The sequence below is a fragment of the Agelaius tricolor genome, unplaced genomic scaffold, assembly GCF_023055355.1.
Source record: "Agelaius tricolor isolate 1412-34295 unplaced genomic scaffold, bAgeTri1.0.p SCAF_21, whole genome shotgun sequence".
In the NCBI taxonomy this organism is placed as follows: Eukaryota; Metazoa; Chordata; class Aves; order Passeriformes; family Icteridae; genus Agelaius; species Agelaius tricolor.
Genome location: NW_027269281.1, coordinates 8,498,086 through 8,520,731, shown reverse-complemented (window position 1 = coordinate 8,520,731; position 22,646 = coordinate 8,498,086). Strand labels below are relative to the sequence as shown.

The window sequence follows — 22,646 nt, the reverse complement described above, 5'->3', positions numbered from 1 at the left end:
GCAAAGGTTTTCTTTGCTATCTATTTCTGAGATCATCTTTATCTCTGGGAATAGAGGTTGTCTTCTTCTTTCCCTGGGGTAAAGTGTCTTCATCACTCTTCTCTCTTTCTGTTCAAACTTCTCATAAGATCACAGGTACTTTAACATCTACTTGCTTCAGCATAGATGCCTTTGCTCATATCTACAATTTGAATGCTTCATCTCCCCATACTTTTCAATGATTTACAGAGAAAAAGAGTCTGATGAATCAATTACATTCTTCTCCATAGCCTTATAAGAAGATTTCAGCCCAAGATTGACATCTCCTCATTCTTTTTTTATCTTGGTCTGAACTCTTTCTTTACTGACCTTGGTGTCTTCATGTTGTTCTTCTACATGCCTTTACTCTGTCCCTTTCTCTCACCCGAGGGAGGATTGGAAGTCTGTAAGTCTTATCTGTGCACTGAAACAATAATATCTCACTTGGGGCCTACAAATAGTTACGTGATCCCTGCCAGGTGGCAGCCGAAGCAGTTGCAGTGAGGCCGCACTGGGGGGCTGTGTCGCCCGCCCCTGCTGCGTTCAATTCCAGCAACAGAGCCACTCTCTGTGTGGGCAGCAGGGCCGCCTCTGGCCACAGCCGCATAATTTTGTGTGGCGGCCGTGCTGGCATGTTGAGGGGGGGGAGGGGGAGACCTAGCAACCTAGCGGCAAGATCTTAACAGCTGCAGCCTCCCCTCTCCCTGCCTTTCAGCCACTGGGGCCCAGCCTGGCTGGGATGGACCCGAGCAGGCTCCCCAGAAAAAAGCCCAGCCCCCTGGCAGAGCTCACCCAGCCAAGACCGGGGGGCTGGACCGGCCTTGTTACCTATTCCCAAGTCAGAAGAAAAAAATAACATTCCTAATTTCTTTTTGTTTTAAAATGTGAATCTCACAGAGGCAGATCTAGTTTTTAATTAGCTATTAACATGCCTGTTCTTAAAACTAACCAACAGTTAATTTTGCTAAGCACAGAAGAAGCTCTCAGCAGTTTCTCTTAAAAAATAAATCATGGGTAGCTCCAATACAAAACCAAGACATGGGCCAAGGCCACTTGTATGAGATTCAACAAAGTGAAGTGTTAGATCCTGCACTTGGATCACAACAACCCCATGCAGCTCTACAGACTTGGGGAAGAGTGGCTCAAAAGCTGCCTGTCTGAAAAGGACATGGGCATGTTGGATGGCAGCTGGCTGAATATGAGCCAGCAGTATGCCCATGTGACCAAGAAGGCCAAGAAATCAAATGGCATCCTGGATTGTATTAGACTGTATTGGATTGTATGTGTGACCAGCAGGAGGAGGCAAGTGATTGTCTCCCTGTATTCAGCACTGGTGAGGCTGCACCTCAAATACTGTGTTCAGTTTTTGACCATCACTACAATAAGTAGTGACATTGAGGTGCTTGAGCATGTCCAAAGAAGGGCAATGAAACTGGTGGAGGGTCTGGAGAGCAAGACTTAGGAAAGGCAGCTGAGGGAACTTGAGTTGTTTAGCCTGGAGAAAAGGAGGCTCTGGGGAGACCTTATCACTCTGTCTGAAAGGAGGTTGCAGAAAGGTGGGGGTCTATCTCTTCTCCCAAATGAGTGAAAAGGAGTTTTATCTCAGCCGAGAATCCTGTGGTCCCCTGAACTTTGTAAGGAGCTGTGCCCTAGTTGACTAAGGAATTTATGGCTTTTGGGGCTTTTAAATTTTAGCCATTTTTGCTTAAATGTGTGTTTAACTTAGTGTCAGTAGAACAAGATAAAGTACCTGAGAAAATTAAGGAACAGCTGAGCTTGCACCTGCAGGAAATAACTCGAGAGACCTATACACCTCAGAAAACTTAATCAATAGAGGGTTGTTCAGCTAAGGAAGCAAATTCAATAAAGAATTGTTTAGGTAAGAGGAGTTTTGGGTTGTGTTTAATTAAAGATAAATGTAGTATCTTAGTAGTGACAGAACAATAAGATAAGAAACTAGAGGTCAGCAGAAGTAAATTATGCATGAACTGGGAGCTGCCAACATGGAAGAGTCATCCAGAGGACAGGTGATGAAGACCATAATGAAGACACTGATGAAATAACAGAGCCCCCTACTTAACATAATACAGGGAAAAAGACACTAGATATCAGCCTTGCTCCATGAAAGAACAGCAAGACAACATTGGAAACAGCACCTCTGATGTAATGGACTGGGCAGACCCTGGGAGGGACTGTGAGGAAATTTTAAGTGTTGCAATGTATTTAAACCCCAGGAAACTGTGTCTCATTGGACAGGCTCATGGCAAAAATTCCCAGCATGTCTCCAGCGCTGTAATAAAGGAATGTTTGATCTAATGGAATTTTGCTGTTGGATTTGAGTTCTTTAATTCACCAGGGATAGGACAAGAGGAAATGGCCTCAAGTGGTGCCAGAGGAGGTTTAGACTGTATATTAGGAAGAATTTCCTCACTGAAAGGGTTATCAAGCATTGAAAGAGGCTGCCTGTGACAGTGTTCATAGGGGTTCTTGGATGAGGCTAGAGATGAGAATGTTGACTCCATGTTCAGAAGGCTTGATTTATTGTTTTATGATATATATATATATTACATTATAACTATACTAAAAAGAAATAGAAGGAAAGGTTTCGTCTCTCAGAAGGCTAGCTAAGAATAGAATAGAAAAGAATGAATAACAAAGATATGTGGCTCGGACAGAGAGAGAGCCAGCTCTGCCGTGACTGGTCAGTAAATCCAAACATCCACAGGAGACCAATCACGGATCCACCTGTTGCATTCCACAGCAGCAGATAACCATTGTTTACATTTTGTTTCTGAGGCCTCAGCTTCTCAGAAGAGAAAAAATCCTAAGAAAAGATTTTCACAAAAAGATGTCTGTGACATGTCACCTTTTTTTATTTAGTTAAATTAAAAAGAAAAGTGTTTGTAATTTTCTCTGCTGGGCTCATGCAGAGGAAAGAACAAACACTTGACAGGTTATCTGTTGCCAATCAAAACTTCAGTCAAGTGCTGATGTGGAATGTAGAACATAAAACTCTATCATATCATTAAAACAATTTTACAATATAAGAAAATGCAAAAACAATGCAAAGAAATTCAAGTCCAAACAGCTGAGTTTCAGGAAAAGTCCATGGACTGAAGATGTTCCTCTTTGACATCTCTGAAAGTTCCTTTTGGTCCTGAAACAGGCTTGCAGAATCCTGAAACAACAAATTGCTACAGAAAAATCCACCAATAGTTATCAAAAATCCATTGACAGTCATCAAACAATGTCAAACAATTTTGAGAAAATTTCTGGAATGTCTTGGCCACAGCCCTTTATTGAACAACTTGGGCTGAAGCTAATTTTTGATTTTTGGCCCTTCAATGCTTTTGAGCTGCTGCTAGCTCTTTCAACTCTTTTTATTTAATTAATTTTTTTTTTTTTTTTTTTTTTTTTTTTTTTTTTTTTTTTTTTTTTTTTTTTTTTTTTTTTTTTTTTTTTGTCGGAAAGAGCAGCAGCAGCAGAGGAGCCTGAGAGGTCCTGGGGCACCCTGGCTCCCTTGGAAAGATCAGGAACTCCAAACCTTGCCCACGTGGCAGGCTCTGCATTGTCACAGACCTGCACCCTGCTGCCAGTACAATGGCAGCACGAGTGACCAAACGCTTCCTTTCCCCAAAATCACCAAGGCATGCCGGCAGTGGGGTGACAGAAGCTGTTCCAAGGATCTTCATCTCGGGTCTGGGAATGTTTTTTCCCCACAGCAAACAAGCAATGATGGTTTTCCGCCGTTCCCTCTGCCTCTGCAATGCAAATGCAATATGTGTTCCTCCCATCTGCCTCCCGGTACCACCCCCTCTGGGCTGGGGGCCAAAGGCAGAACTTTCGGGAGCCCCCTCCCCCTTGCCGCTGGGGCACGCGAGGGGCGGCAGAAAGATTCGCACCCCCCAAGGGGAAACAACCGACCAAACACCCCCCAACCCGCCAAGAATGCTGAGCTTGAAAGCAGGCAGCCAGGTTGTGCCCGCAACCAGCTGTCAGGCCATGCCTCCTCCACGGAAGGAGAGGCTGATGCCCTCTTCCCCTGTCCCAGCTCCCCCCGCAGGGGCAGCCTTGGGACAGCCCGAAAAACTCGGGGGGGAAGTCACGCCGATTGCAGGAGGCGCCGCGGCAGCTGCCGCTGGGGGTGGCAGGACCACGGGCAGCTCCGAAGACGATCCCGCGGGCTCAGCGCCATTTTCAGCAGCATCCTGAACTGGGACTGGTTCGGCGGAAGGCAGCAAGGCCGCCGGAGGGGCTGGTGGGGGCGGCGAGGCCGGAGGGAATGCATCTCCGGCTGGGCCGGAAGCAGCAGCCGTGTCGTCGCCGAGTGCATCGCCTAGCAACACAGGCGCAGCTGCGGGAAGCGGCAGGGGCGGTGCCGCTTGCCGATCACTGTAGCCGCCGAGTGCGTTGCCTAGCAACACCAGCGCAGCTGCAGGAAATGGTGTTTCTGAGATCGCACAGAAGACGGCGGAGCCGCGGGCGGGGCTGCCCGGAGAGGCGGCCACGGGGAGAGTTGGGGCGGCCCTACAGACTCGGGAGGCGGCCCCGTGGGCCCGGAAGGCAGGACCTCGGAGACCAGTGCTGCCCTCAGCTCTGAGCGGGGTGGGGTCCAGGGGCCCGGCCGGGGCGGGGCCTGCAGGGCTGCCAGGGGCGGCGCAGCCCACTCAGCATCCCCCAGAGAGAGACGAGGGGGGTGGAAAGATGGCTCCGTCTGAGCATGCTCCGAAAACGCAGGAAAGAAAACTTCGGCTGCGGGCAAAATCTCGCTCCCCCCCCCCCCGCTGCAATTCAGGGGGGCTGGGAAGCAGCAGATCGTCTCACTCCAAAGGGTCTTCTCCCGTGGGAATTGGGGGGAATGGGGCTTGCCTCCTGCAGTCAGCAATCCACTGAAAGGCAGCCGCTCTCCGTTTCAAAACTGGGAAGAGTGCCCTGAACACTGGATAAATGCGGGGGTACCCCAATCCACAGTTCAAAATGTCTTGGAAAATGGATTCCATGCATTCCCATACAAACATATCAAGGGCATAGAGCACATTCATAAAAAACCCAAAGAACTTTGCCAATCGAAAAAACTCATAGAGATGTCTCTCCAACAGGAGAATTTCATCCTCTTCACCCCATTTTTGCCAGAGGGCAATAAGTTTCTCCTCTGAAGGGGAGAATGGAACCTCTGCCTCTGTGGGAGAGGCCCCCCACATGTGCAGCCACAATCTGCAAAGGGCAGCATCGTCCAGAAGGGAAAAGCTAACAGTACCTTGTGACAGTGTCCAGCACTCTCTGGCCAGCTGCATGGTGCTGCTGAGCTTTCCGAACATCTTCCTGGAGGCTTTTCAAAAGGTTCTCTTTGTGGTCAGCCTTGCTGCGTACTCCGTCTAAATCAGGATCTTCAGTTCTTCAGCTCCTGGCTAGAATCCACTTCTGTGGTCACTTGTGAGGTGACCATCAATGCCACATACTCGGGGTTTACCCAAATGTAGCAATGCTCCTCTGAGGGTCTCACCAAGTGATGAATTTCCTCTTCAGTCACTCGGAGTCACCATCTGTGACAGTGTTCATAGGGGTTCTTGGATGAGGCTAGAGATGAGAATGTTGACTCCATGTTCAGAAGGCTTGATTTATTGTTTTATGATATATATATATATTACATTATAACTATACTAAAAAGAAATAGAAGGAAAGGTTTCGTCTCTCAGAAGGCTAGCTAAGAATAGAATAGAAAAGAATGAATAACAAAGATATGTGGCTCGGACAGAGAGAGAGCCAGCTCTGCCGTGACTGGTCAGTAAATCCAAACATCCACAGGAGACCAATCACGGATCCACCTGTTGCATTCCACAGCAGCAGATAACCATTGTTTACATTTTGTTTCTGAGGCCTCAGCTTCTCAGAAGAGAAAAAATCCTAAGAAAAGATTTTCACAAAAAGATGTCTGTGACAGCTGCCCACAGAAATTGTTGAGTCACCATCCCTAGACATATTTAAAAGATGTGTAGACATGGCACTTAGAGGAAGGAAAAACAGTTGTGATATTATTGCAGATTAGTTAGAGGAGAAATAGAGGGGTAAGAAGGGAAGAGCTAGTACATTGTAGCTGACACAGGCTCAGATAAACAGCAAAGCCATTAAGAGAAACTGGAACAGAGGAATTCACTGGAGTTCAGTAGCCTTTTCATTACAACTGTTACTATTATTATCATTAGTGCTATATTTTACTTTTTTTCAATTATTAAATTGTACTTATCTCAACCCAGGAGTTTGTTTTGTTTTTTTCTGATTCTCCTCCACATCCCACTGGGGAGGTAGGGGAAGGGGCAAGTGAGTGAGTGGCTCTGTGGTTCTTAGTTGCTGTCTGGAGTTAAACCATGACACAGTGTTACACCCAGCTATGTACAGCAGAGCCCTAGTGTGCCAAGTACAGTAAGTGATACAGCTAATTCTTAATGTCAGGGAGATGTACAGCATTAAACAGTGAGGAAGTTGGATAGAAGCAGCAGCAGCAACAAACTAAGCTTTTTATTTTTTCCACTTAGCACAGACTTCATCATGTCCATTGGTTTCGGTTTACCTTCCACACAAAGGATATAACAGTGATTCATAACTACCAAGACAGAATTAGGGTTTTAAGGCAATTCTACCATAAATCCAAACCCATCATGTTATGTTTGCTGTAACTTCAAATTTTTCTACCTTCTGCTCTGAATGCAAGATAACCCCTGCATTTTCCAAACAACAAAATACCCTCTTCTTTGCTCTCTTCTATGAAACTGGTACAATCAAGACAGCAGGTGTTGATATCTCTTAAAGGAATTATGCAGTTCTCCCATCTAGGTCAATAGCCTCAAGTTCAAGAGCTTAAAAGTGCTTTCTGCCATGAATAAATGTCCAGCTGGCTAAAAGAAGAGAGTTTAATCACACCGTGTGTTTCAAAGCTACAGGCTGCTGGCAGTCTCTCCACTGCTATGGAGCTCACAAGCAACACCAGCTACACTATGGAATATTAATCCAAATATTTCTGGGTGGGACGCACCTGGCCTCGTCTGACCCTTGCTGCTGGACCAAAGGCAGCAGCTGTGGTGTTTCACCTCAGAGATACCTTTGGCCGGCTAGATGCTGCAGCTAGGCACTTGGAACAAATCCAGGCATAGTAGGAACTCAGTTTACCTCTGGTGGAAAAGGTTCAGGTGAAGGTGGAGAGAAAGGAGAGGATTCTATCGTAGAGTCTTAATCCAGAGTTTTATTGCAGGATGGTAGACCTCTGAAACAGCTCCCAATAGAATCTGACTGTATGGGCTCGTCTCCTTTTAAGCCCCGGGGACAGGGGGAGGGGAAAGGACAGGTGAGGACCAACCAGGTGGGAGGAGGGGAAGGCTCAAGGGATATAGACGCTTGGACAGGCCAATGAGCCTGGACCTGAGGGGCATCTTTTGAACTTCTGCCAACCACACGACGCCCTTGCTGTAATGTTAAGATTGATGGACAGCTCTTAGCAGGAGGGCAAAAGGGAAAGGAAAGGTTGGCACACCTGAGGGGTTGGGATAGGTGAAACAGGAAATGGCATTACACTGCAACTCTACACCATGACAGAATACAGCCTCTCTCAGTTCCCCCATCACTACCCAGCCTTAAAGTAAGAACAGATTTTCAAAAAAGAAAGATTTTATATGGTTTATTTTAAATACTGATTGTAGGACTAGAAATTTGGGAGAACAAATAAATATTAAAAGTGAGATAACGGTATAAGTTGATCTGAAAAGCAGTTTTTGACATTAAATGACACTGTGCTAAAATGTCTTGACAAGGCTAGCATATTTAATTTTTAAAGTGATGCTTTCAGGCATGGGTAGTTTAAGTCCAGAATTGAGGCCAATTTTTAAAATCAAGATTTTCAGGTTTTGCTTACAATTAAAAACCCGCCAAACAATCAACAGGTATCTTGGGATTAAAGTCTCTAGTAAACCCCATAACTATTTTTTTTTAACTTCACATAAAGAATATGTAATTGGTAATTTCAAAACTATTCACAAAATTAATGTCTGATTTTCAAGGTGATTTTGGCTATAAAAAGTTTGGGAGGCTCAAGTCACAAAACAGCTGTGCCTTTTTTTAGCTATAGATTTTCAGACAGAACATGGAAGACTCAAGTCTGATTACTTTTTCTGCCTAAATTCTTTAACTGCTAAGCTGAAATGTGGCTTTATGCAGCCTCTGATCTGTGGAGCAGGGCATGAAGCAATTGCAAAATATGAAAACAAAACTTTGACATAGATATTTCTATGCAGGCAAATGTTATGTTTTTAGTGCTTCCCAGATCACATAGCTGACTCCTGACTATGTGCAGAAGAGCAACGATACACTTGAAGTCCTTGGATTTGGCTTGAGTCCTTTGAGTTTTACTGTACTTTGTGGGAAGGGGATGATCAGTAACACAAAGAAGTAATTTTGGTTCCTTTGTTGCCAATGTTCTTCTTTCTAACTGCAATTCATAGGTACCTGGGAGTTTCCACCTCCCTAGAAAGTGGTGTCATGGCCATGTTAGAAAAGGCTATGGCTGCTTTGGGTCTCATTGACTAGATGAAGTGAATTATCTCCAAGGGGTCTCCAGGACATTAATCTGAACTAGAACCAGGATGTAATCTCTGCTTCAGGGCAAGGCAAGATGGAGAAAGGGAAAAGGACAGGAATAAAGAGGAAAAAGTGCTAGCTGTCTGCATTTGCCTGGTAATGATCATCAGATGAGAGATGACCAGGATAATCTAGAGAGTTGTAAGATAAGTGGAAAGCCTTCATATGAAACCTCCTCTGTGCTAGTGAGGAATTATATGAATAAGGCTGAATTGGCAGTAAAATGTCTGCAGTATTTAGTGGGTGCTTCATTTCCAACCTGTTTGTTTTCTCACCTTAATTATGTTAAGGAAAACCTTTTTAACCTTTTTAACTCAAGCTTGTCCAGGTCTTCTGGATAGCATCCTGTCCTTCAGGTGTGTCAACCGCACCGCTCAGCTTGATGCCATATGCAAACTTGCTAAAAGTGCACTCAATCCCTTTGTCTATGCCATTAATGAAGATATGAAATAACACTGGTCCCAGTATGAACCCCTGAGGAACACCACTTGTCACTGAGGTCCATCAGGACACTGAGCTGTTGGCCACTGCCATATGAATGCAACCATCCAACCACTTTCTTATTCATTTAACAGTCCACTCATCAAATCTATTTCTCTCCAATTTTGAGAGGATATTGTAGGGGACCATGTCAAAGACTTTTCAAAACTCCAGATAAGTGACATCTGTAGCCCTTCCCTTCTCCACTGATGGAGTCACTCCATCATAGAAGGCCACTAGGTTGGTCAGGCAGAAGTTGCACTTGGAGAAGCCATGCTGGCTATCTCAAATCATCTCCTTGTCCTCCATGTGCCTTTGAGCAGTTTCTAAGAGGATCTGTTCCATGATCTTCCCAGGCACAGAGGTGAGGCTGACAGGGCAATAGTTCCCAGGGTCCTCCTTTCTACCCTTTTAAAAGATGGGTACAATGATTCCCCTTTTCCAGCCACATGGGTCTTCACCTGACTGCCATGACTTTTCAAATATGGAGAATGGCTTGGCAACTACATCAGCCAATTCCCTCAGGACTCAGGAATGCATCTTGTCAGGTCCCGTAGACTTATGTACATTCAGGTTCCTCAGGTGGTCATGAACCTGATCTTCTCTTACAGTGGGAAGGACTTTGCTCCCCCCAGTGCCCATCTTGCAGTCCATCCACTCAAGAAGGGTGGGAGGAGAGGTTGCCAGTGAAGACTGAGGTAAAAAAGTTGTTGAGTTACTCATCCATCTCCTTGTCTGTAGTTACCAGTTTTCCAGCATTGTTTATTGGGGGGTACACCTTCTTTGACCTTCTTTTTCTGGCTGAAATACCTGTAGAAGCCCATCTTGTTATTCCTTGCATTCCTTGCCAAGTTCCACTCCAGCTTTGCTTTGATCTTCCTCACCCTATCCTGACACAATTGAACTGCATTGTTGTACTCTCCCAAGGGTACCTGTCCTTGCTTCCACTGCCAGTGTGTTTCCTTCTTGCCCTTTAGGTTGACCAGAAAATCTTCTTATAAGGAATTTAGGAGAGGAGTGGAGGCAGTAGATAAATGTTCAAATCTGTTAAAAGTGGAGGTTGCCTTGAGAAAAAATGAATGCTGTTCTAGAAGAAACCAATGTGTTGCCCATAGGTGAAAATAAAGAAATTTTCTTTCATGCTTTAGGAGTTCAGAAGTAAGAAATACTTATGAAAACTTGATTGTTACATTCAACAAGGTGTCATGGTTCAACCTCAGACAGCAAATAAAAACCATGAAGCTACTTGCTCACTCCCTCTGCCCCAGTGGGATGGGGAGGAGAATCTAAAATAATTAAAAACTTGTGGGATAGTGTTCTTAGCAGATACATGGGGCATGAGATATGTTTCCACCCATACAGTGGTTGCTTCCATTATCGTATTAACATGGCACTTACCTTGGTGGGTTTGTGGAAGTGTGATATATTCAATCTGCCAGGCCTGCCCATATTTATATTTCAGCCATCGTCCTCCATCCTAGAGAGACTTTTACCACTTGGCCAGAATAATTGCAGCACGTGTTTCAGTGTTTCATATTAATGGATAACCTGTGCAATAGTGTCCATGGTTAAGTCCACCCCTTGATCGTGAGCCCATCTGTATGTTGCATCTATTCCTTGATGGCCTGAGGTGTCATGGGCCCACCAAGACAGAAATAATTCACCCATATGTTGGCAATCTAAATCCACTTGAGCCATTTCAGTTTTATCAGCCAGATCCACCTGCTGTTTGTTCTGATGTTCTTCAGTGGCCTGGCTCTTGGGTACATGAGCATTTACATGATGTACCTTCACAACCAGGTTCTCAACCTGGGCAGCAATATCTTGCTAACGATGCAGCAGCCCAGATGGGTTTACTACTGTGCTGCCAGTTATTCTGCTTCCATTGCTTCAATCACCCCCACAGGGCATGTGCTACCATCCACGAGTCAGTACAGAGGTAAAGTATTGATAATTTCTCTCATTCAGCAATGTTTAATGCCAACTGGATGGCTTTCAACTCTGCAAACTGACTGGATTCACCTCCTTCAGCAGTTTCTGTGACTTGTCATACGGGACTCCATATAGCTACCTTCCATCTCTGATGCTTTCACAGAATCACAGAATATTCTGAGTTGAAAGGGACCCATAAGGATCTAGTCCATCTCTTAAGTGAATGGCTTTCCTACAATTTGACAGGGCCCATCAGTAAAGAAGGCATTTTACTCCCCACTTTTTGGTAATTTCTTATACAGTGGATCTCCTTCAGCATGTGTCAGTTCCTCCTCTGGTGACATTTTGAAATCTTTGCTGTCTGGGCAGTCCATGATCACTTCCAAGATTCTTTAATTACTTGGTTTTCCTATTAGAGCTTCAATCACTGTGATACACTTACTCCATGTAACATCAGTTGCATGATGCATAGAGACCCTTCCCTTGAACATCCAGCCCAATACAGGTAACTGGGGTGCCAGGAAGAGCTCTGCTTCAGTACCAATTATTTCCAAAGAAGCTCAAATCCCTTCATAAGCTGCCAGTATCTCTCTTTCTCATGGAGTAGAGCAGGCTTCGGATCCTCTGTATCCCTGACTCCAAAAGCCTGGGCATTGACCTTGAGTGTCCCCTGGTGCTTTCTGACAGAGGCTCCAGGTAGGACCATTCTCACCCAGCAGCCATGTAGAGCACATTTTTTACATCTTGCCTTGTCCAAACTGGCCCACTGCATGAACTATCTCCCACTAAATTTGTTCAAAGGCTTATCATTGCTCAGGGCCCCATTTGGAATAATTCTTCAGAGTCACTTGATAGAGAGGGTTGACAATCAGACTGCAATTTGGAATGTGATTTCTCAAAAATCCCACAACACCTAAAAAATCTTGTGTTTCTTTCTTGTTAGTTTGTGGAGACATTGCTTGCCATTTAATTCCTATAAACTAAATCTCCTCTGTAGGTCTCTTGACCTTACTTTGTTTTATGGCAAAACCAGCTTTTAGAAGGATTTGGATTATTTTCTTCCCTTTCTCAAAAAAGTCTTCTTCTGTATTGCCCCACACAATGATGTCATCAATTTATTTCAGGTGTTCTGGAGCTTCATCCTGTTCCAGTGCAGTCTGGATCAGTCCATGGCAGATGTTAGGGCTGTGTTTTCCCCCCCAGGGCAGGCGGTTCCAGGTGTACTGGATGCCCCTCCAAATGAAAGCAAACTGTGGCCTGCACTCTGCTGCCAAAGAGACTGAGAAAAGCACGTTAGTGATATCCATTGTGGCATCACTTGGCTATCTTTGACTCCAGTTCATACTGAAACTCTAGTATGTCCAGTACAGCAGTATTCAGTGGTGGCATGACTTAATTCAGGCCACAATAATCTATTCTTAGTCTCCATTCTCCATTAGAGTTTTACACTGCCCATATGAGACTATTAAAGGGTGAGCAGGTCCTGCTGGTCGCTCCTTGGCTCCACAGTTGACAAATCAGCTTATGGATGGGAAACAAGGAGTCTTGGTTGGTGCGATATTGCCACTGGTGCACCACTGTGGTAGCCATTGTCACCCATTATTCTTTGACCTTCAGCAACCCCACAACAGAAGGGTCCTCTGAGAGACCAGGCAAGGCAGACAGCTGCTTAATCTCCTCAATTTCCAGGGCAGCTATACTGAAAGCCTACCGGTACACTTTTGGATCCTTGAAATACCCTCTCCTGAGATTTCTTCTCATAGGATCAAGAGTAAAATTAGCCCTTCTACTTTGCCTGTGGAACTGGCTACTGGAGATTGGAGCGGCAACTTTCCTGGAAGAACCCCCATTTGTGATTGCTTTTCCCTTCAATTGACATACCCATGCCTCTAGGGTCAAGGTAGGTTTTCCATCCCACTTCCTCATGTCCTCTCCACTCTATGCAAATTTCTGTCACATGGGTCATGGCCAATGGACTACATCTTGATTTGTGGGTAACTGCACTTTGTTAAAGTCAAATAATCTCTTGCATGGCTAATTCTGTCAGGTACTGGCTACCTTTCCCTACTGTAATCCACTTGCCTGGGTGACATATAACATCTCCCTTGGAGGGGTACATTTCCTTCACATTTGACAGATGTCACTTCCAGAGGCTAAGGACTCATGTCCCTCTTTTAATTGCCTTGTCAATACCTGTTTCCTTAGAAACTGATCCCAGCTGCTTGGCTTCCCTACTCTCTTATTCCAAACTGTTAGTCCTGTTATCCCAGCATCAAAGCTCCCAGTTCAAAATGTGCTCACCTGGATAATGGCTCAAATATTTTAGTATATCCTGCAGCTTACTCAAGGAAAAGGATTGAGTGGTTACCTCTTGGTCTTGTTCTTTTTCTGGATTCTGCACTTGTTTGGGGATGAAATTACAAAATGTTGGAGGTGGCCACTGTCCTAGGCCCATACTATTTCTCACACCCTGCCACTCCTAACTATCTGACCTAGAGACAGATCTCTGGGTGATGTTTGTTGATGACCAAGTTTAAATCCAAAGAAAAACCTAAATATTATATATATATATATATATATATACACACACACACACATACATACACATGCCCTGGTGATGATAAAAAACCACACTGATACAGTGTTATAGTGGTGTTGGGCTTGACAGGTACTGTTTCTCTCCTCAATCCCCTCACTTCTCAGGCGAGCCCCCTTTAATTAAATCTCATTACAGATAAACAATCATCTTCTCATTGGTCCCTAGGGCGTCCTGTTAATTTTGTAACACACAAAACATGACTCAAGCTTTCCATGCATGTGATTCTTTTCAATCACAATAAGCCACACAGTCACACTCACACAGCAGTGTTCTGCCAAGAAATGAGATTCCATAGCATCCTTCAGCAAGCACACAATTTAGCAGGGCCCTTAGGAGTTAACATATTCTTGTTCTAATCTTGGTCAGGATGCCAAGTGTTTGGCACTGCTCCCACAATGTTCTTAAACAGCTGTTTAACCTCAAATAGGACCTGAACCATATTTAGCAACAGGCTGGCTCCTAGCAAAAGGAGCAGGTTGGTTTCAAGGGTGTTCAAAGGATATTAAAAAATCTTTAAAATTCTCAAGTGGTCCTGTAATCAGACTGGAGGATAAAGAAGAGGGAGGGAGGGAAGAAGGAAGGGAGGAAGGGAGAAAGGAAGGATCCTCAATAGGTAGGCTCTCCAAGAAGAAAAGGCAAAAAATTTAATTGTTAATAATTACCAATAGATGGCTCCCAAAATACAGATATTATGACAACGCAGAGTACACAAACCAGATTAGTTTCATGACCAGCAATTCTATCATATCATAAGCCAATACTACAAAGTACACCACAAGGATAATCAGTCCAGGCCCCATGGAAGATAAACATCACCATGGGAAACACATATTGCAAGTATGGTATTAGATAACACAACCCTGAGAACAAGCGCAACAACTCCGAGAGCAAACATCATCATGCATGACCATCTACTATTAAACCAATATGATGAATACTTCTAAAAAAATTCTTTTACAACTCTCTGGTCAGATCTGTTGTTACTTCAACCCTCTGTGCCTCACATTGGGTACCAAAAATTACTGCTGTGGTTTAACCCCAGCTGGCAAGTAAGTACCATGCAGCCACTCACTTTCTTCCACTCCCCAGTGGGAGGGGGAGGAGAATCAGAAAAAAGTAAAACTCGTGGGTTAAGATAAGAACAGTTCTAAAATTCAAACAAAGTAAAACATTATAATAATACAAATTATATTAATAACAATAATAATGATCGTAATGTAAAGGAGGGGGAGAGGGAGACAGAGAGAAAATCCAAGAAAGGCAAGTATTGCACAATACGTCTCACTACCCATTAACTGATGTCCAGTGTGTCCCCCCCACAGCGATTGGTTCCTCCCAGTCACCTCTCCCTAGTTTATATACTGGGCATGATGTCCTATGGTATGGAATATCCCTTTGGTCAGTTCAGGTCCCCTGTCCTGGCTATGCTCCCTCCCAACTTTTTGTGCACCTCCTCCCTAGCAGAACATGAGACACTGAGAAGCCTTTGACTCAGGGTAAGCAATGCTCAGCAACAACCAAAACATCAGTGTGTTATCAGCATTATTCTGACTATAAAATTCTGATAACATTATACTGAATACAAAATGCAGCACTGTACCACCTACTAACAAGAAAATTAACAATCCCAGATGAAAGCAGAATACATGGTTACAGAAAAATATTAAAACTTTTCAAATGCAGGATACAAAAGAAAAACAACTTGTCAGACCTCACAGACTGTCAACAATGGAGAGAGAGGGGGAGGCTGATTCAGTGATCAGAATCCGATTTTATTGTGGGATACAAACACTTATATACTATTTTAGGGAGACTACTAATGTGTACTACAATGATTAGGTTAAAATCACATACACAAACTTATGCATATAACAACATCTCTTGCTTGCAGAGTTTAATGAGATTTTCTGGTAAACCTGTCTGATTTAATCTTCTTGCAATCTAGGTCTAATTTTTAAAGTTCCATTTGCTTTTGCCAAAGCATCCTGTTATCAAATCTCTTATGTTAACCAGGTCCAAAGTCCATCATGTGTCTTGTGTCCCCCAACATACCAACATCTCCCCCTTTACTTTCAACCAAAACCACTCTTTTAATGGCCTTATTAATTAATCTCTGCACACATTGAAAGGTATCATGATTAATTCAATTATTATCAAAATTATCACATATATACCTATGTTTAAAAGAATCTTTTAGTTAAAAACTTCAGCCACTAAAAGGCTCAGGCTTGATCTTTATAAACTAAAAACATTCTTGATGGCAGCCGCATTACTGTATTTAGAAAGACTGCCAGAAGTGTAATTGTACCAAAAGGTTTGATTCTTATACACAGGGTGAAAGGGAGAAACATTTTAGATTGACTCCTTCATGTGTATCTAAAATTAACACAAAAATCCAATTTCACAGAACCCAAGAACTCTAATTCTTGAAGTTCCAAGGGTGTTTCAGGAGGGTAAGGGATCCAATTTGAAGTGATTTGATTTGCTTTCAAAATTTTTAGTGTAAATATTAGTGTAAAATTCTGGAGGGACTATATTCCCCCCTAATTTTTTTTATTTTGATTTTTAATAACATGTGTTTTGCATTATGAACATGAAGGTAACATAAAAGCAAAACAACATGTAACATAACAATAAACTTATATTAAGTAAAAATAAATCAGATAATAGATGCATGTAGCAGCCACAGGGCTTGCAAGGCCTCCCTGGCGGTCAGTTGCCTAAGATAAGAAATGCCTAGTCATGATGACTGGACCAAAGAAGCTCCTCTTCTGCCTTCGGGCCCCGTTATCTCTCTGTAAGATGATAGGTCATATTCGCCTCAACCCTCACTATTGGTCTGTTTCCCAAAACCCCTATACCCTAAATAAAACACCTATTCCTGCGCTGTTCAGCAGAAGAGCTGTCACTGTCACCCTTCGCAGAAGCTGCCAATAAAGACACCTCTGTGGCACCTCATACAGCCTTCTCCTCTCTCCCTGCATCTGCCGAGGCACTTAGCAAGCAAAGAGCTGAAATCACCAAAGAGCTGATCTCACTTAAGAGCTGAGCTGCTTGCTAAGATTGCCTGCGGCTGGGAGCCTGCCTGAGGGACCTGGACAGGTTGTGCTTAGCGGGACTTCGCTATCTGGACACCTACAGAAGCCAGGGTCGGACAGACCCCGAAAACCCCTGCCATAATAAATTAGGGGCACTGAACTGCGTGCTTCCACCCTAGCACAGCAGAGAGCAGCATTCTTCTTGAATTGGCACTGCCTCGGGTTGTTACAACCTCCTGAAGATAAGTTCTCTGTTATAGAAGAAGTTATCTGAAAAGGCGTCCGACGACTCTCCATATCGACATCTGGGATGAGATCCTGAGGAGTCGGACACGGCAGACCACCAACCAGCAGTTTTTGACCCACATTCGGCTGAAGAAGTGTAAGTTTTAAAACAGCCTTTTTTTGCGTGCTTTTACCTTGGGTACTTTTTTCTTTTTTTTTTTTTTTTTTCTCTTTCTGCTGCTGGAGGGGAAAAGGGAATGGGATCAAAATCTAGTAAATTAAAACGATCCCAGAACAAGAGAGGCTTATATTTACAAATCCTAGAAATCCTATCCGCTAACAGCTTTTCTTTCTCGAAAGGCAATGTCTCAAAAACTAACTTGAAAAAATTTATAAAATGCATTCTTTCCCAGTTTCCAGATACTAACACACACATTATTGCTCTAGATTCTTTTTGGGACACAGTAGGGACAAGAATATATTCTCTCCAAACTAATGAAGATTTTTCTGTAACTTGGTTTTTACCTCTTTTTCATTCTATATCCAAATCGATTGAAAAGACAAATATAAAGAGTTCAATTTCTTTGCAACCTTTCCCTGCTGAGGGCATTCTGACCTTATCTCTCCCACCAGAGACTCTCTCTTCAAATGCAAATAACATTCCTCCCCTTTCAGCCTCTGAATCCTATCCTCCACTTTCTCTGGGTCCAAACGCTGTCTCTGGGGCCGCTCCACCCTTGGGCCCACTTCCTGAGATTGGGAACACGAAATTCACACTGCGCCCACCCACCCCCTCCACGCCCACAGACTCCGCAGGACCCGCCCATCCTTCGGTTTCTCCTCCGGACGCAGCAAGCGCGGATTCCACTCCACCTATTGCACAATCCACAGCATGCTTCTTGCACCCCTCCCCCCGTGCTACCTTAGGGTGTAACTGTGCTGGTCCCTATCGGGTTTGCCCCCCCTCACTCCAACCTCACCACGCAGCCCGCCAAAACCCCCCCCCCAGCCATGCCGCTACCCCCCCACCCCTGCCGCCGTGCCTCTCACCCCCACTGTCTGTCTCCCTACCCCCGCTACCATTCCTGCTGCAGCAGACGGTCTTCTCCCTGCCTGCCTGCCACAGCTCTGGCAAACCACGCCGCACACCCCGTCGTGCCCATTGTGACAGCAACAGCCCCTGCCAATCCCACTGCCTCCTCTCCCCTACTTCTCCCTTGCCCGCATTCCCAGGCTTTGCAACCACCCACCCACCCTCCGGATCCCCTGAACACACCTCCAAGACCCCCCATGGTGGCACCCCACTTCTCCACGCACCTCAGTCCTGTGCAGTCTGCACCACATGTGGCGCTGCCATTAACTCTCCACTTCTGCCTCCCTCTAGCCAAGCTCTGCCAGGTACCTCCTCACACCCTCTTCAGTCCCCTACACCCCTGCAAACTCTCACTCCAACACGCCCAAAATAGCATACTGCACCGCCTGCTCACTCTCACTCCGCCACTAAGGACAGTAGCAACAGCAAGTCCGATTCTGATCCAGAGGACATTGATCCATGGGCTCTAATCAAAATGGAAGCGACTCGGGCAAGGGATTGGGAACTGGTTAAGGGAATTTCTGCCTTCCCAGTAATTTATATAAAGGAAAATAAAAAGTGGCGCCACTACTAAAACAATGTGGGAACCTAACACAAATTAAGAACTTGTACAACTTCAAAATATAGCCAAAGAACACAGTAGAAGTTCACATATTTTTAGAAATTTCCTAGAAGTTATCTTCTCGGCACATGTTTTTGTACCCCACGATGTTAAAAATATTGCCCACTGCCTTCTTTCCCCGGCAGAATATATGCTATGGGAAAGGCATTGGAAAAGACAATTAAAACATTATCAGACACCTGTGCTACAGATGCTGATAGGCCAGATTTTACAGTCGAACAGCTGGCTGGAGAAGGGGATTTACAGAAACCCTCTGACCAAGCAAACACCTTACCTAAGGCAGCACTACAAGACTTGGCTATTGCAGCAAAAACCTCCTTACTTCTTATCCCAGATGACTCTATTCCTACCCAACATTTGTCTAATATTAAACAAGGAGTAGATGAAAGCTTTATCAAGTTTGTGGACAGAATTAAGGATGCTCTGGAAAAACAGATAGAGAGCACAGAGGCAAGAAAAGAACTGTTGTGCAAGCTTACTATGAGTAATACTAACGAACGGTGTAAAACAATTCTGAGGGCCCTACCCTTGGATACAGAACCTACCGTAGAGAAAATGGTGGAAAGCTGTACACGTCATTTATCCACTGAAAACACAGTGGCCCAAGCAGTTGCTAAGGGTATTGCTGAAGGAGTTTCTGGTGCATTTGCAGTAGTGGCTTCCAGAGACCAGGCCCGTTGCTTTCACTGTGGAGACTTTGGACATTTTATAAATGACTGCCCAGACAGGTCACCTACCCGAAACCCCTGTAACACCTACCAAAAACCCCAGAATCAGCACTGCTACCAGCAGAGTTCGGGAAACGGTCCATCGGAGCCCAGTCAGGCCCCGCGCAAAGGCAACAAATCAAAAGCCATCCAGACCCAGCCACACATCATCCCAGGAGATTCCAGATCACATGAAGAGGATCCAACACACAGAGCAATACAGATGGGAACCCGGCACAAGATGGTAACTGCTCTGTCCATTGACTAACAATAAGGATGTTTATCGTGTTCCCACAGGCAAGCATGGGCCAAAAGGTGGTCCTTTTGACATTTTAATTATAGGTGACACTCTCCATGGCCCAGAGGAAATCTTTGTTGTTCCAGAAGTACAAACAGTGCACCTGGGACAAGAAACCTCTGTCTAGCTGTGCTGCACGGACTTACCATTTTACAGTTCACAGGGAACCCCGATCGCACAAGCCTTTCTACTCCCGAAGAATCACAGGGAACAGATTCCTCTCAACCCTACAGCAATGTGGGCACGAGTTGTAGGTCCAAGTAAGCCTACCATTTAGTGTGGTCTTTCCTGCAGAGGAGAGAAGATCTACTGACCAGGGATGCTGGACACCGGTGCTGACGTGACCATCATCGCCCGCTCAGGATGGCCGGAACACTGGGAACTACAACCGGTAGCAGGGATGATTTCAGGGATTGGTGGAGCTACATTTTATATGTGAAGCAAGAACAACATCCTCATTGAAGGGCCTGAAGGCAGGTTGGCAACCGTCTGCTCATTTGTGGTAAAGGGCCCCATCACCCTTTGGGGCAGGGATGTCCTATCCCAATGGGGAGCTTCCCTACATATTCCCAGTTGGGATCTCTAATTGGGGCCACTGAGGAGCATGCACTACCAGATACCCCTTGGCTCACCTGGAAATGCCAAGACCCGATCTGGATTGAAGAGTGGCCCCTTCTGCAAGCCTTTGTGGAAGAACAGCTTGCCAAAGGCCACATTGTCGAGACCACCAGCCCTTGGAACTCCCCAGTCTTCGTACTGCAAAAACCTGGAATGGACAGGTGGAGGCTGCTCCATGACCTTTGTAAAATCAATAAGGTCATCAAGGACATGGGCCCCCTCCAGCCTGGCCTGTCTTCACCATCAATGCTGCCTAGAGACTGGACGCTTGCCATCATAGATATTAAAGACTGTTTCTTCAGCATTCCGCTGCACCCCCAGGATGCTCCATGGTTTGCTTTCTCCCTTCCCTCTCTTAACAGAGAGGCTCCACTCAAAAGATATCATTGGTGTTTTCTTCCTCAAGGAATGAAAAACTTGCCTATTATATGCCAGTGGTACATTGCTCACATTCTGTCCCCCATCTGGAACCAATTTCCAGATGCAATCATCTACCACTATATGGATGATATCCTGGTCTGTGTATCAGAAAAAGCTTATTTAGACAAAGCAGTTTAAAAGACCATTGAAACCATAGAAAAAGAAAGATTCGAGATCCGTGAGGACAAAATACAGTACACTAACCCATGGACTTATCTTGGATTCCAGACCCATGAAAGGACCATCATACCCCAGCAGCTCGCCATCTGAGATGACCCAAAAACCCTGAGAGACTTACACAGTCTGTGCCAATCCATCAACTGGGTATGTCCCCTGCTAGGAATTACAACAGAGGACCTCGCTCCCCTGTTCAACCTTCTCCGTGGCAACGAAGACCTAGACTCTCCATGCACTCTCACAACAGAAGCCAGAGATGCCATCACCAAGGTCCAAGAAGCCCTGTCTTCACACCAAGCCCATCACTTTGAGCCCAACCTGCCTTTCCAGTTCGGTATTCTGGGAAAAGCGCCCCGGTTCTACAAACTGATTTTCCAATGGGATACTCAACTTCGAGACCTTTTATTGATAATGGAATGGATCTTTACAAACAACCAACCTTCAAAGACAATTACCACCTTCCAAGAAATCATGGGACATCTAATAAAAAAGGCCAGAACTCGCCTCCACTCTCTTGCAGGGTGTGAGTTCGCATGCATATACTTGCCACTGACCACTGGGGACCTGGAGCATTTGCTCCAGACCAGTGAAAATCTCCAGTTTGCCCTAGATAGCTATACAGGCCAAATTTCTATCCATATCCCAAAACATAAACTTTTTAATCATGACCCTTTCATCTGACCCCAAAATTAGTCCATAGTAAAACACCTCTCAAAACTCTAACCATTTTTACAGATGGCTCAGGGTCATCCCACAAGTCTGGAATGACATGGAAAGACCCTAAGACCCAAAAATGGGAATCTGACATCCAAATAGTGGAGGGATCTCCACAGATTGCAGAGTTAGCAGCTGTTGTCAGAGCCTTTGAGAAATTCAAAGACAAACCCTTTAATCTGGTCACAGATTCAGCTTATGTTGCTGGTATGGCTATGAGAGCAGAACATGCTCTTCTCAAAGAGGTTTCCAATCCAAAGTTACACCAATTGATTTCTGCATTAACATGCCTAATCTCCAACAGAAAGCAACCTTACCGTATAATGCATGTGAGGTCACACACCGACCTCCCAGGTATCATCACAGAAGGGAACAGGAAAGCAGATGCATTAGCCATAGCAATAGAGACTGCTAATGTCCCTAACATCTTTGCCCAGGCAAAGTTGTCACATGCATTTTTCCATCAAAATGTACCTGCCCTTTTTAGAATGTTCAAGATCTCGAAAGATCAAGAAAAAGCTCTTGTTGCCACGTCTGAACTGCCAAAACTACGAGATATCGTCTATGGGGACGGGAGTAAATCCCCGAGGCCTAAACAGCTGCCAGCTGTGGCAGACAGATGTAACTCACTTCCCACCTTTTGGAAGGTCAAAATATGTGCACGTATCGGTCGACATGTTTTCTGGAGCAGTATTTGCATCAGCTCATCCAGGAGAAACTACACAGCACACCATTAAGCCTTTCCTCCTTGCCTTTGTGACCCTGGGAGTACAAAAACAGATCAAAACAGATTGTGAACCTGCCTATACCTGTTGTAGGTTAAGAGTTCTTCAGTGAGTGGGGAATAGAACACAAGAAAGGCATACCTGCAAATCCCACAGGACAATCCATTGTAGAAAGGACACATCAAACCCTCAAAAGTGTCCTCAATCATCAGCAAAGAGAAACAAAAATAATATCTCCAGTAGAAAGACTTTGCAAGGCTCTCTACGTCAACTTCCTAAATTGTACAACATCAGAGCCTGACCTCCTAATACTTTGCCGTTTTGCAAATACCACCCAAGCAAAGCTCACCGAGAA

At 44.8% G+C, this 22,646-nt stretch overlaps 2 protein-coding genes across 4 annotated transcripts in view; both read left to right on the top strand.

Moving 5' to 3' along the window:
• LOC139598963 (protein FAM219A-like) overlaps window positions 1–22,646 on the top strand; it is a 269,866-nt gene that overhangs the window by 120,360 nt on the left and 126,860 nt on the right. The gene's annotated exons all lie outside the window — the stretch shown is intronic.
• LOC139598939 (uncharacterized) lies at window positions 1,187–21,361 on the top strand. The gene is made up of 3 exons (XM_071445869.1): window positions 1,187–1,287; window positions 16,953–17,074; window positions 17,593–21,361. The coding sequence occupies exons 1-3, from the start codon at window positions 1,187–1,189 to the stop codon at window positions 18,381–18,383; spliced, it is 1,014 nt and encodes a 337-aa protein (XP_071301970.1). The 3' UTR covers window positions 18,384–21,361.